General features: G+C 46.0%; 1 protein-coding gene across 8 annotated transcripts in view; it reads left to right on the top strand.

Annotated features, from left to right (window-relative positions):
* RASAL3 (RAS protein activator like 3) overlaps window positions 1-14,497 on the top strand; it is a 140,730-nt gene that overhangs the window by 85,345 nt on the left and 40,888 nt on the right. The window contains exons 1-2 of one of the 8 annotated variants that reach the window (XM_082204607.1): window positions 5,501-5,654; window positions 6,848-6,998. Coding sequence is in view for 1 of the 8 variants with exons in the window: in XM_082204604.1 (XP_082060730.1) it covers window positions 14,392-14,457 (66 nt within the window). In the remaining 7 variants the exon portion in view is untranslated. The other 7 variants (XM_082204608.1, XM_082204611.1, XM_082204610.1 and 4 more) reach the window with 7 other exon arrangements.

The raw sequence follows: 14,497 nt of genomic DNA, 5'->3' as shown, positions 1-14,497 counted from the left end.
ATGACCGTTGTTTTAAGAGACTACGTTTAATTCCCTTATCTAGAGCCCATATAGAGTCCCTCAGGAGATTTCTATCGGTCGGAGAAAATAACAGAGGCCAATTGTTAATTGAAAGCAAAGCAGCTAGTAAGCCTGATCTTTATTAAAGGAAATAAACTGTTGCAACAGGATCCCCACTCACCACACGCAGGAGGGAGAACCCCGAACAAGACCCTATAAAGACTTTTGAAATTGCCCACCCTGTAGCCCAAGACCAACCCCCAAAACATCATACATACATCACAGAAGGAGACAGTGTCCAGCAGAAATTTGAGAGTGTTGCTTCTCTCCCGTCTGCCAGGATACCTGGTAATGCCTTATCTGATTACGCTTTCTGGGTAGCCTGGCCATTCCTTTGAGATGGTAGATACTTTAGTTTCTGAATCTCTTACATATATTGATAGTTTGCTCAGCTTAACAGACACTTGCCTGACTGTATTCAGAAAGGGAGGTGTAAGCCCCTACAGTCCAAAGACAACTGGAAAGCTTTTCCTATTGCCTTCCTCCTTGCAGAGAAATATTTGAGGTCAATTTGGGAGAGCCAAAACTGCTTCAGGATTGCTCTCCTGTACTATTTCAGACACGTGGTTCATATACTTATGTATGTGTTTGCCTTGTACATTTATTCTACATTTGAGACCTTTGAATTCTTATAACACTGCGTCAACGTGGTTTCTTCATAGCTGCCAAGATAGCAACGGCAGCTGTAATAATTCTTCTCATAGTATTTTCTCTGGCCCATCTTTAAAGGTAAAAGTAAAGGTACCCCTGCCCAAGCGGGCCAGTCTTGACAGACTCTGGGGTTTGTGCGCCCATCTCACATCTATTGGCCCATCTTTACTTGGACATTTAAAGCAGTATCATATCACATGAAGCTGTCATGGCTCCCCCCTCAAAAAGAAAAAAATTCTGGGAACTATAGCTTGTTAAGGAAGCTGAGAGCTGTTAGGGAAGCCCTTTTCCCCTCACAGAGCTACAGTTCCCAGAATTCTCTGGGAAGAGTGATTGACTGCTAAGCCACTCCGTGTAGTTAAATCTATAATGTGGTCAGAGTCTCTGTGTGGCTCTGTCTAGATTACAAAAATCAACATTGCAACTGCTTTCATGTCCAAAACAAAGTAAGACATCCTCATGCTATGTGATAAGCATGCATATTCTCCCACAGTGGACCACAGAAAAGGCATTGTCACCCCACAGAAGGAAATACCCCACAACAATACAGAGTTCTGCAGAAAAATGTGAACCTTTTCACCATTATTGAGGTCATGTGTTTAGCAACTGTGTTTTTAAAATAAACAGCATACCACTTTTGTAAAATATGACTGAATTGTCTAAATAGTTCAGTTGTCTAATCTTTGAGTGAAAGGGATTCTACTTCTTGGAAAAACATCAGCTTTCTGATGGACAAGGTGGGCAAAGAAACCAAATTAAAAGCTGTCTTCTTAGGGCCGCTGAAAATGCTGTGTAGATCTTGCAAGGGCTTTCATATTTGCAAACTGCTGATGAAGTCAATCAGCCCAGTTAGGTTAATAATCTCTGTGCCAACAGTTGCCAGGGAAGTATCTGCTTTGTGATGTAAGCTTGGGCCAAAATGTTGCTATGGAAACTAATTCACTAAAGATGCTTCAGGAAAGGGAGCAGAAAAAGGCACAACTTCCTCCCTTGACCCTGCCTGGAGATGATGCCATCAAAGTGTCTGTGTCCTTGAGGGAGAAAACCAGGCAGTTCTGGGACTGGTGCTGGAAAAGGCACAGAGGCCTAATTTGCCCTCTGTCGGTTTGGGTGATGCCCCTAGAACCCTAATGGGGTCTCTGCTGGAGTGTAATGTTGGCAACCCATCTTCTGTTCAGCCTGAATATACATGTAAAACAAGCCTTGGACCATAGAAAAAGACACCAGTCTCCAGGAAACCTTCAATTCAAGGAAGCCAGATGGAAGGTATGTCCTGAAACACTTGGTCTGCTCAGAGCCTGGGGTGTGGAGAATGAAAGGATATTTAGAAAAATGGGCCACTAGTCCAGTGAAATAACTTGCCTATTACTCTTTTCAGGAGTTAATATCTGCATGGGGGCAGGCTCTTGTGTTAGTTCTACCCACCATCAGACATGGGGGGGGGGGATGGAGGGCAGGAGGTGGGGGAGACAGGGCATGGCAGCCCCTACATAGCGGAACTCCCTCCCCATGGAAATTTCCCTCCCATCTTTTTTTGTAACCCCAACATTTCTGTTACACTCATCTCCTTTTGCTGAAATTTATACTGTTCTCCATCCAGAACAGTTTTATTGGGGAAGCCGCCCAGAGTGGCTAGGGAAGTCCAGCCAGATGGGCAGGATATTATTATTATTATTATTATTATTATTATTATTATTACCACAGAGGGTTGGACTAGATGACCCCCGGGTTCCCTTTCTAACTCTGGGCTTCTTTTATCTATTTTTATAATGGTATGCTATATAGCTGTCACCCACCCTGGGACCTTCTTGTGAAGGGCAGGTAAGAAATCTTACAAATAAAATAAAAGGTAAGAAGTGTGTGCAAACTTAGGCTGGGACGTAGGCTTCCAGGCCTCAGGTTCCAGTAAGGTCTCCAGCGCTTCTTGTGGGATGCCAGCATCCAACTAAGGAGGGGGGAAGGCATGGAGCAGGAGGGAGACGCTGGATGTGGTGCGTATGATGGAGACCACCTCCCCAAAGTTGGACAAAGAGAGCAAATTTGACCTTGGGGGAGACGGACTCACAGCTGGGAAGACTTGGAAGACACATGCAAGAAATGGGGGGTGGGCAGGTGGGGAAAGCAGAAATCTGGCCAACCCTGAAGGCCAGTAGCCCCATCTTCTTTGTTGCCATCCCCAATTATAAGCCCACTTCATGAGGGGAACTGGGAGGCCTGAAAGACGGAGCATGGCCAGGGACAGGACTATTTGCAGGTGTGCACAGTTGCAGAGCAGCTACAGTCTTTTTTTAAAAAAAATATTTTTTATTGGTTTTTCAGATTTTATAAAGACATAACACACACAAATAAACTAAGACAAAAACATGCATAATTTCAAGAATCTTACTTTCATAACCTTGTTCCTTGACTTCCCCCCACCCCCCTTCAAGCATCCCAATTTCCATAATTATGTCAGCAAGTTATTATTTCTCCTCTTTACCATCTTAATATAGCATTTTTTATAGAAAATTTAGATTCTTTCCTAAGTTGGACTCAGGTTCCCTTCCATCGATTTCCCAGTTTATATTAGATAAAATACGTATTAATTAAACCCAAAAGTCATGAGTGTTTTTGAAATTCTGTTTTCCCCCTCCCTCCCATCCCCGGTTTCCGTCCCTTCCCAAATACATGTCCATAATACCAGTTCTTAGCCTGGATTCCTCACATCCGAGGCCTTCAAATCTCTTTCAGTCCCTCTCCGCCGGTCTTGTTGGTAGTCCTTTATGTTGGTCAGTAAATCTCGAAGGAGTTCTGTCTCATTCAAGAGCAGCTACAGTCTTGCATCCTGCGGAAACTCCATGCGCCCCAATGGCCATGATGTACGGGCCTCGCCAGGATGTTTCCCAGGCAGTGCTGAGCCCAGCTGCAGCCAACCCAGTGGGATACCCATCCTGTCGAGGACAATCCGGTCTTGGGCAGCAGGGCCCGTGACATCCCCTATGGCGGGCAAAAGTTAAAAGTGTTCTGCCAGAACGATGAAACCTCTGGAACGACTGAGGCACCTTCAAATGTGTAGTGTCATTTGTTGGCCGAGATCAGTAGTTTTCAGAAGTAGGCACACCTTGAAAGAGGAGGCCTTCACCCCAGTATGGCTTCCCTGTATCACATATGATGGTAGTCCCAGTGCAACTGGTACAGATGTGAAGCCTTTTCTATCTGTGGTAAATTTGTCTGTGAAAGAAATAGTTCTGCATCTTGCTAGAGAGATTGAGAATCTTAAGTTCCTCTTATCCTTTTTCCTTTTTTGGTTCTAGATCACTTTTTCCAGATTCATTTCTCTTTTTTTAACATTTCAGTTTAGTATTGGTTATAAATGAGGGGCAATATCTCCTTTTCAAGGGGAATTAAGCATAATAAGTTTGTGTTGTAGTTTATCTGGGTCTGGGGTAACTTCTGTTTCTGCTTGTCATACTTTCGTATTGTAAAAAATTGGCCATATCTGCAGTGGCGTAGCGTGGGTTGTCAGCACCCGGGGCAAGGCAAGTAATTTGTGCCCCCTAACCCGTGGATTTGCGCCCCCTAATCCGTGGATTTGCGCCCCCTAACCCCCAGATGTTGCGCCTGGTGCAGCCGGCCCCCCCTGCACCCCCCACGCTACGCCACTGCATATCTGCACTACACATGTAAAGGTCTAGGATACCATTTTTTAATAATGGGAATGGGGCTCCCTCAGAGTGAACCTCCACCCTCCAGCTCTCATTCCCCAGCCCCCAACCCAGGGTGTGGGGGGCATCCTTCAAAGCTACCATAGCCTCATACTCCTTCCAGTATTGGAGGCAGCCTAGCTTACCTTAGAGGGTTATTGTGAGGATAATTTGCACAGGGAAAGAACGCCATGTATACCACCTTGACTTGAGCCAGTGTGGTGTAGTGGTTAAGAGCGGTAGCCACGTAATCTGGGTAACCGGGTTCGCGTCTCCGCTCCTCCACATGCAGCTGCTGGGTGACCTTGGGCCAGTCACACTTCTGTGAAGTCTCTCAGCCCCACTCACCTCACAGAGTGTTTGTTGTGGGGGAGGAAGGGAAAGGAGATTGTTAGCCGCTTTGAGACTCCTGAAGGGGAGTGAAAGGCGGGATATCAAATCCAAACTCTTCTTCTTCTTCTTCTTCTTCTTCTTCTTCTTCTTCTTCTTCTTCCTTGGACCAAATGTGGGGTTTTCAAGTGAAAGTAAAGCACCAAGGAAGACCCCCTGAGAGTACAAATGTGTTTTTGAAAGCTGCCTAGAGGTGGTGAGTTAGCCAGGTGGAGAGAGAAGGTGTAGCCCACACCCTAAAATGAAAAAGCAAGAACTTTCAAACCACTGGAACCGATAAAACACAATGACTAAATGAGGAAAAGCCAGCCAGCCAACATCTTGGGCAGGGAGGTGAGTTTTCATGAGGTGGTGGAAACTGGATCACAGTCAGGGCCCATTTTATTCCCTTTGATTCCCACAGGGATGTGAGGCTGGGGTGCAAAACTGTAAGGGAAGCCCAGATCCAGCTGCCCTGGCCCTCCTGGTGAGGGGTAAATCAAGGGGCAAGGCAGGTGCTTGGAAGTTGGATGAAGATACCAAGTGTTGACATGGGCCTGAGATGGAGAGAGAGAGAGAGAGAGAGAGAGAGAGAGAGAGAGAGAGACCCCAGTCCATTGGGCAAAGCCTTGGTCAAATCTGACTTCACAATGGGCTGTGGAATGTTTTGTTTCCCAGGAAACCAGGAGAGCTGTTTGAAAAGATCAGTTAAAAGCTCATTCAACTGTCTCCTTCAGATCAGTTGACACCAGAGATGTTTTGCTTTAGAGAACTGTCTTTTTTTGGATCAGTTGGCATCAGAGACATCTGTCTCCTTTGGACAACTATCTATGGCTCAGCTGAAAGCCCAGAGAATGGTCTTCTGCCTCCCCTGCTGCCACAGAAGGTAAGGTAAGCGGGGAAGAGGGGAGACATTCTGAAGCCTTGTTCTCCCCCCCCCCCATGGGCAGTTTTTAAAGATGTTCCTTGGTTTTTTGACCTTCATAAATCCCATGCTCCCAGGGAGTGTTCTGGTTAATTTTCTGAGTTTTTCATTTGTCTCCATCCAAATGGCAGGAGAATTACCCCCCCCCCCAAAAAAAAATTCAGTAAAATCCTCCCCCTGCCCTCAGTTGCACCACCCACAAATAGGAAATTCTGGGAGCTCATTTTTCACCCAACCCTAAAATACACACCCCACCTCTGCAGGGCTCACACCTGCACCCTTAAGTACTCCCTCCATTGGGTGCATTTCCAGCATCTTGAATTAGTTTCTCAACCCCCCGCTCCTATCGGGGATGTAAAGGTGCAGTCAAGTGCAACATTCTGATAGAGGACTAACGGCCTCCATGTTCTAACCAGTTGCTGTGACAACCAGTTTGTCGGTTGCTGGTAGTTTTGAAAAATAACTGCTCTGTTGCAGTCACCTCAGGACCAACTTCCCTCTGGTATAGTTTATTTGCTTGTTACGTAACCTAAGCCTGCCTTCAGGTGCAGTTCTGTAAACCTGAATGAATCTGAGAGTAAAATAGTTTTATATTAACATGAATCAGATTCGACTGTGTATTCTTTAAAAGGTATTCAAAGGGATTTTTAACCAGGAAGGCATCTTTAGTAGTAGAACTCAGACGACTCAGCAACAAGTTGATCGCTGCATAAACTTATAAAGGGGATCGTTTAACTCTGCTAAAGTAAACCTTCCCACACTATCAGCCCTAGATAGCAGATCTGGGATGTCAGATGTCATGGAGTAGGGGGAGGAGGGCAGTTGGAATCTAGTAGCAACATCTGGAGGGTTAGACACATAAAACAAGGTGATTTATCATCATAACACTGGGTCAGGTGAGGGGTAAATCAAGGGGCAGGGCAGGTGCTTGGAAGCTGGATGAAGATACCAAGTGTTGATATGGGCCTGAGAGGGAGAGAGAGAGAGAGAGAGAGAGAGAGAGAGAGAGAGAGAGAGAGCCCCCAGTCCATTGGGCAAGGCCTTGGCCAAGATCTGACTTCACAATGGGCTGTGGAATGTTTTGTTTCCCAGGAAACCAGGTGAGTTGTTTGAAAGGATCCTGAGATCAGTTAAAAGCTCATTCAACTGTCTCCTTCAGATCAGCTGACACCAGAGATGTCTTTCTGCTTTAGAGAACTGTCTTTTTTGGATCAGTTGGCATCGGAAACATCTGTCTACTTCGGACAACTATCTTTGGTTCAGTTGAAAGCCCAGAGAATGGTCTTCTGCCTCCCCTGCTGCCACAGAAGGTAAGGTAAGCGAGGAAGAGGGGAGACATTCTGAAGCCTTGTTCTTCCCCCCACCCCATGGACAGTTTTTAAAGATGCTCCTTGGTTTTTTGACCTTCATAAATCCCATGCTCCCAGGGAGTGTTCTGGTTAATTTTCTGAGGTTTTTTGGTTTGTCTCCAACCAAATAGCAGGAGAATTACCACCTCCCTGCCCCGTCCCCCACCCCCAATCAGTAAAACGCTGTCCAGGCTGGCAAAGGGTCATTACTCAGTAGTGGAGCCTGTGTTATGCATGCAAAATCCCTGATGCCATTTCCAGGCAGGGCTGGGAACGCCCCCTAGAGAGCTGCTTCTGCCACTCAGTGTAACCCATAGGGAGCTAGATGTGCTAATGTGGTTTGAGTCAATAGGAGACAGCTTCCTGTGTTCTCATTTAAATCAGCCCTTTGGGACTGTGAGGACTAGAATCTTATATTGTATTTAGGCAGGGGAGAAATTAGGCTTTATTTTCCTCGGGTCAAAGACCCAGTTTGGCACCCCGCCCACATGTACATAGGACTGGGAAGGAAGACTCCTGCCTGAGGCCCTGGAGTGCCACCTTCCAGTCAGCGTGGAGGTAGACCATTGATCTTACTGGATAAAGCAGCTCCTTAAGGCCCCACCAGGGGTGACTCTTTGGGCATCGCTCCCAGTCCAGGAAGAGAGCGGGATCCAGCTCTCCTTGAAAGGCAGAACCCAACTCTTCTTTAAAAACAAAAAACAAAACCTACTTTAGCTGCGTTGTTTCCGAACTCTGGTGGGATTTGGCGTCTATCTGATCTTCCTCCCCTTTCTGCCTTCTTTGTGCACAGCTGTTTATGATGGAGGCCTCTCACCTGCGGTTCCTGCACATCCCAACTGTCCTTCCCCAACCTTGGAGAGTTTCTAAAGATCCCAAAGAAGGCTGCTTCTCTTGTTCAACTGGAGACCCTCCAGACTGTTGTGCAGGCCATCGCCTCGTCGTGGGTCCCTCTTCCCAGCTCATAGGCCTCGCTCAGGAGGACGATTGGAGGACAGCACCAGATGAGCCCTGCAGCAACTGGATCAGGCCCAAGGCACCCTGCTAGAGCGGCAGCCTGTTCTCAAAAGTGCCTACAAGCAGCATGGCAAGAGGCCAATGATAAAAAGGGAGACCATAAAACCTCGTTCAAAGGTGGGAAACTGCACAGGCCAGTCCTGGTGGGTAGACTTTTCCTCCGTCTTGTCTCTCTTTAGATCCACAAGTGCTCTACCACTTCGTCGGCACTTCAGAAGTGGCACCCCAAGTATATAAGTTGGTGGCATCCAGCCCTTCTGAAAGGAGGCAGGGGCTTAAGCCACAAATGGATCAGATTTGGAGCCAGACTATTCTGTATGCGGCTGTGGCACATGCATCCTCCACTTCCCTGCTTTTTCAGTCATGGATGTTTCTTGCTATTCGGCTGCTTGCTGTCCAGCTGTGGGTGAAGCTTGACAAGATGCCTCCAGTCTGAGTTTGGGAAGGCTTTGAAGCTCCCACCACAGTCCTCCACCAAGAGAAGCGGACAGCAGCCACCCCATAAGAAGGGAGCAAACCCCCCTCAAGAGACGAGAGCATCTCTATACTCCCAGAGTATCTGTTTCTTTAAAACATATGAGCATTTTTTTTCTTTTTTATTAATATTTTCATTTATTTTCCAAATTACAGTAACAACAGTAAAACAACAAATTGTCCAACAACAAACAACAAAAACTTGTCCTGGTATTTGTACAGACTTGTATCATTATAATAAAGTTTCATTGAATTATTCCAAAAGGTCTCATTTAGTGGTTTCCTTCTGTGATCTAAACCATTGTTTCTCAACCTTGGGCCTTCATCATCCCTGACCACTGGTCCTACTAGCTAGGGATGAAGGGTGTTGTAGTTCAAAAACAGCTGGAGGCCCAAGGTTGAGAAACACTAATCTAAACAATTCATATCTTTAATAAACATTTGCCATGTATCACAACATGAAAATTTATAGTGTTTGCCTCTAGTTGCTCAGAACTAACAAGTCAGTTTCTCAGCCAGTACTACTGACTACACTCTAGCATACCAAGGTTCAGTGTTCAGATCCTCCCCTTTCTTCCAGGATCTGGGTAATCTGTAGCCATGCAGGTGTTAACAGAAATGTTAGAAGCTCATTATTTGGCTAACCTTGAGTGATCAAGAGTCTTAATTCCTAGCAGCACCAGTGCAGGAGACAATTTAACCATCATGTTACATACCAAGTTAATTTTAAAAAAATACATTGCTCCAGAAAGTTTTAATGTTATTGAGGTGCCACCACATATGAATATAAGTACCTTTAACAGCACATTTCCTCCAACAATTGGGGCTAAGTTCTTTAGCTATCCGGGATAGCCTTATTGGTACATAATGCCACCTATGCAATTACTTTACTGAAGACTCCCAGATTATGACAGGAACTGATTTCAATGTCAGACTACAAGGCAGGCTATTTTTCATTAGGTATGTGAATTTCTATGGGAAATGGCGCTGTGGGTTAAACCACAGAGCCTAGGACTTGCCAATCAGAAGGTCGGCGGTTCGAATCCCCGCGACGGGATGAGCTCCCGTTGCTCGGTCCCAGCTCCTGCCAACCTAGCAATTCAAAAGCAGGTAGATAAATAGGTACCACTTCAGCGGGAAGGTAAACGATGTTTCCGTGTGCTGCTCTGGTTCGCCAGAAGCGGCTTAGTCATGCTGGCCACATGACCCGGAAGCTATATGCTGGCTCCCTCGGCCAATAAAGTGAGATGAGCTCCGCAACCCCAGAGTCGGTCACGACTGAACCTAATGGTCAGGGGTCCCTTTACCTTTATGTGACTTTCTAGGTCCATTGCCCAGGACGTTCTTGCACTTACAAAATTGCCATATTCAGGGGCTATTAGCACTCTGTAAATTGAAGATGCTATCTCCTTAAACAATTGGAAAGTTAACAAAAATGTGTTCTAACATTGTCAGATACCTGTATGCCTGGACAGAGAGATCTGGCTTTAAAAGCAATCCTAACAGCTGGTTAAGGTGATACCACAACCATCTGAGATTTTGTAGACTGACAAGGAAAAGTCCCCTCCATGTGGGAATACCATTTACATTAGAATATTTTAAAAGTAGAGTCTGTTCCCAACTGCTCCAATCCGGCCATGCCCCCCGCCTCCTGAAAAGACAGGGGGCGAGGGGTGAGAAGTGAGATCAGCGGGACTAGCTTTAAAAAACTTTTGATTTCCATATGGTCACTGTAGCATATAGGAAGGGGTTTGTGCCTTAGCAAGCAAAGTAAGTGAGAAAAGACTGCTCTATAGACTGATTCTGAAAGTTCTGTTTTCACACATGGTTTCCCCTTCGGCTAGTGGATTAGTACCATCAAGTTTTTCTGTTGAAAAGCATTATACTGCTGCATCACACTGCTGGCTCATGTTAAGCTTAAGTCCACAGTGTGAAAAACACACACCAAGAAATAAATATTAGAAAAGGACAGGATTAGACACGTACACACAAAACATTTTTTTAAAAAATCAGGACTCTTGTGCTCTGCTCTGCTCCCCCTTTCTTCTTGCCCCTCAGAGCTGGTGCATCACACGGGGCTGGCAGGGCCTTGCAGAGCCAGGCAGAGGCCCGGGCCAGGAAGATAATGTGCCCCCCCTTTTTTACCCTGGGGATAACTGAAGTCTTATAAATAAGTATATAAATAATTTTCATGAAAGTTATGCTGACAAATACTTTTATTTCAAGGCTTGAACCGTATCTGCATATAAAGACAAAATATAGAAAATATATGGAAAATATAGATATACAGTGGTACCTCTAGATGCGAACGGGATCCGTTCCGGAGCCCCATTCGCATCTAGAAGCAAACGTAACCCGCGTCTGCGCGTGTGCGGGTCACGTTTTGGTGCTTCTGCACATGACGTCATTTTGAGCTTCTGTGCATGCGCAAGCGGTGAAACCCGGAAGTAACACGCTCCGTTACTTCCGGGTTGCCGCAGAGCGCAACTTGAACGCGCTCATCCCAAAGCACATTCAACCCAAGGTATGACTGTACAATAGTGCTTTTTAAAAATACATAGGGAACGTGTGCTGACCGAGGCCCCCTTTAGAATCGGAGGCCCGGGCCAAGTGGCCCCTATGCCCCCCCCTCTGTCTGGGCCTGGGGGCTGGACCTCACCATGGGCAGCCTCCCCTCCTCCTCACCCACTTTTCGGCAGCCGCTATGAGTTGCCCAAGGGAGGAGGTTGGCAACAGAGAGTTCTTTGCAACTGCAGCCACTGTGGAGACAACCACTGCTCATCCTCTTCCCCGGGTGCGATGGCGATGGCAGGGAAAATCAGGACATTCTGGGCCAAGTCAGAAGCCGGGATGGGTTTCATAAGTCCAGGACTGTCCTGGAAAATCGTGACACTTGGAGGGTATGATAGTAAATGGAACTGAACCCCCTGATGGGATGATAGAGGCCTGCAGAGATCAGTTGAATATATATGGGGTGAGATGTTTTTTCAGGTATCCTGATCCCAAGCTGCACATATCTTTTCACACCTTGAACTTAGCTTGGTAGTTGACTGGCAGCCAGCTTGGTAGTTGACTGGCAGCAATTCTTCAGCATAACACAGTGGTGACAGTGTTCTGGTGAGCAGCCGAGCTGCTGCAATCCACACTCGGCACATTTTCCGGGCCAAGTCTACAGCCGAAAGGAAATGCTGGTCTAGAACTTTCTGCAGCCAGCCCGGCCCTCAGCGCTGCTGCTGAAGGGCGAAAAAGGAGCGGCTGAAGCTTTGCCCCGGGAGCCACACTGAAAATAATGAGCTTTTACTTTTATGTCAGCGCCACAGCGCTGTCAGAGGAAACAGTAGCGCAGCTATTTTGAGAAACCACAACAATTTAGGTAAATCATGCAGTGCATTCAGTTGTGTGTGTGTGTGTGTTGGGGGAAGAGGACTCTACACATATTCTTTGATTCTGAATTGAACACCTTTTCATATCAGTCTGGTGTGGAAAACAGCTTGAAGCGCTGAGTTAAGTCTGCTTCCAATTACAAGCCTTTGTCCTCAAATGTAAGTCTGGCTTTCTCAAGTTGGTTGCGCTGCATGGGGGCAGGGGAGGGGGCAGTACGATTATGAGTCTGCTGTCTGCATTCGATGGCTGTGGTGAAAACTGACAGACCTGCTCTTTCTAGCTGCTGTCAGTGGCCTCTGAGAAACAGGTCAGGTATCCTGTCTGATGTAGCACTCTCCATCACTTGCTGCTTGGCAGGGCTTAACCTGCACGAGGGCTCCTCCGACCTACTGCAGGGGGTGGTCTGTTCAGTAGCAATGTGCCTCTGAACATCTGCCGAGAGCCTTTGCCTTCCCAAAGAGTTATGGGGATTGCCACCCATGCCTTTGTATTAGAAAGAATGTTTCCAGACCAGAGGATGTGGTTTTCAGGCAGGCTTGAGCGCCAGGCTTTGAGATACGTACCGTATTTTTCGCTCTATAACACCCACCAGACCATAACACGCACGTAGTTTTTAGAGGAGGAAAACAAGAGGGAAAAAATATTCTAAACGAAATAGTGGATATATGATTTTTGTGGTTCATGCTGTGGCCACAGACATCTGATCTGACAGTGAGTTTGGAGTAGCCCAATGCAAAAATCCTGAGGATCCATGTGGATCCATGCTTTGTAACCACGGAGGAGGGAAGGAAGGGGAACCATGGATCCTCTGCTCACGACTGCAGCAGATCCCCCCCCCGCCACCCGTAAGCATTTGCTCCATAACACGCACAGACATTTCCCCTTACTTTCTAGGAGGAAAAAAGTGAGTGTTATGGTGCAAAAAATACGGTAATTATTTCCCCCCCCCCAAATTTTATTTATACTTTTCAAGTTTACACATTTCACTAGTTTTATGCATTTCACTCATTTTTCTTTCTTCTTCTTTTGGGCAAATCATTGCTTTCTTTTAAGTTACATTCATAGAATCACATTATAACATCTCAGTTCTCCTACGGCTAAACATGTATTTATAAATAATAATAAAACAAAAACAAAAATTGATTCATTCGTATTCCTTTTATACTTGACTTCCCTCCCCTTCTTACTTGGGTCCTCAGTTTTACTTATTTGAATGCCTCTCTTAGCACGTCTATGAGTTTGTTTTCTTGTTTTTCCACCGCTGGTTTTGAGTGTTAACTCGGGACAGGTTTTCAGGGCACTATGTTATTTCCATGTGGATTGCAACAGTCACGTTAGTTCACCTATGTTTTAAACTGTGGTTTAGGGGGTGAAAGTGCTTGGCTCCTCCCCTACTGCTGTGCTGCGGGAAGGTAAACCATGGTTTGGATTGGTGCTATGTCTAAACTTGGACTTATGGTTTGTTTCCCCCAAACAACCCCATGAGTGGTTAGCCAAGAACAAACTTTGGTTACAGCTCACTGTGGATTTTTTAAATTATTATTTATTGCATATTTATTAGTGCATATTTGCAGGGACTCAAGGCAGCTGACAGATAAAAACAAGAGCTAAAAACATAGGAAATAAGCAATTGTTTTCTTAAAATTAAGCTTTGACAGAATTTATCTATATTAAAAAAAACTATTAAAACCATACAAATAATAACAGTAAAACCAGGCCTTTCATTAAAAGCAGTCTGTTCCCAAGAGCCCTTGTTGGCAGAGGGACAACAAGGAGAGAAACAGTCGAACCATGGAAGGAGTTCCAAAGTTGCCTGGGGCAGCCACCAAGAAGACCCTTTCTCAAAATCTCAGAACCAGGGCAGGTTCACATGCGGGAGTATGGTATTTCAGAGAGCTTGGACCTAAGCCACGCAGGGCTTCATAGGTCATAACCGGCACTTTGAATTGTGCCTAGACACAGACCGGTAGCCAATGGAGCTCTTGCAACAAGGGAGTTGTCCACTTCCTATAACCATTGCCAGGCAGCAATCTGGCTTCAGCTCTTTGAGCTGGTTGAAGTTTCCGAACACTTTACAAAGGCATGTTGCAGTAATCCAAACGGGGTGTAACTTAGGCGTGTGCCATTGTGGTAGGGCAGGTACTGCAGTACTCAGGTGTAGGCCTGGAGAGTGTGGGAAAGGATGAGGAGGAAGCCTGAAGGCCGGGTGCTGCTGCTGTGTTGTCTGAGCAGCTGGAAGGCCAGGCACATCGCGTCGAAGCCAGACTTGGCAAATCCAGAGGCTTCATACTGCTCACCAATTGGAGACGCCGGTGTTGTCCATACTGGTGCAAGGGAAAAATAGATATAAACAGAGAATTCCTGGGTGCCAAGAGCCAAGTGTGGGGCAAGTACTCTTTGGTGGGAGAAACACGTGGAGATTTAAAGTCGCAAAATATGCAGCAAACAGTGGAAATATAGGCTGTTAGACCTTTAAAATATGCCCTTCAAAGTGAGTTCCAGAGATTCCCTCTTCTCCCGGCATAGGAAAAAGACTACAAGTTTGGTAAGTTAAAATTTTTGTTTGATTATAAACTCTCTAAAGC

This window comes from Podarcis vaucheri (assembly GCF_965113315.1).
Source record: "Podarcis vaucheri genome assembly, chromosome: 17".
Classification (NCBI taxonomy): Eukaryota; Metazoa; Chordata; class Lepidosauria; order Squamata; family Lacertidae; genus Podarcis; species Podarcis vaucheri.
The sequence above is the reverse complement of the archived record's forward strand: the minus strand, read 5'-3'. Positions and strand labels throughout refer to the sequence as shown.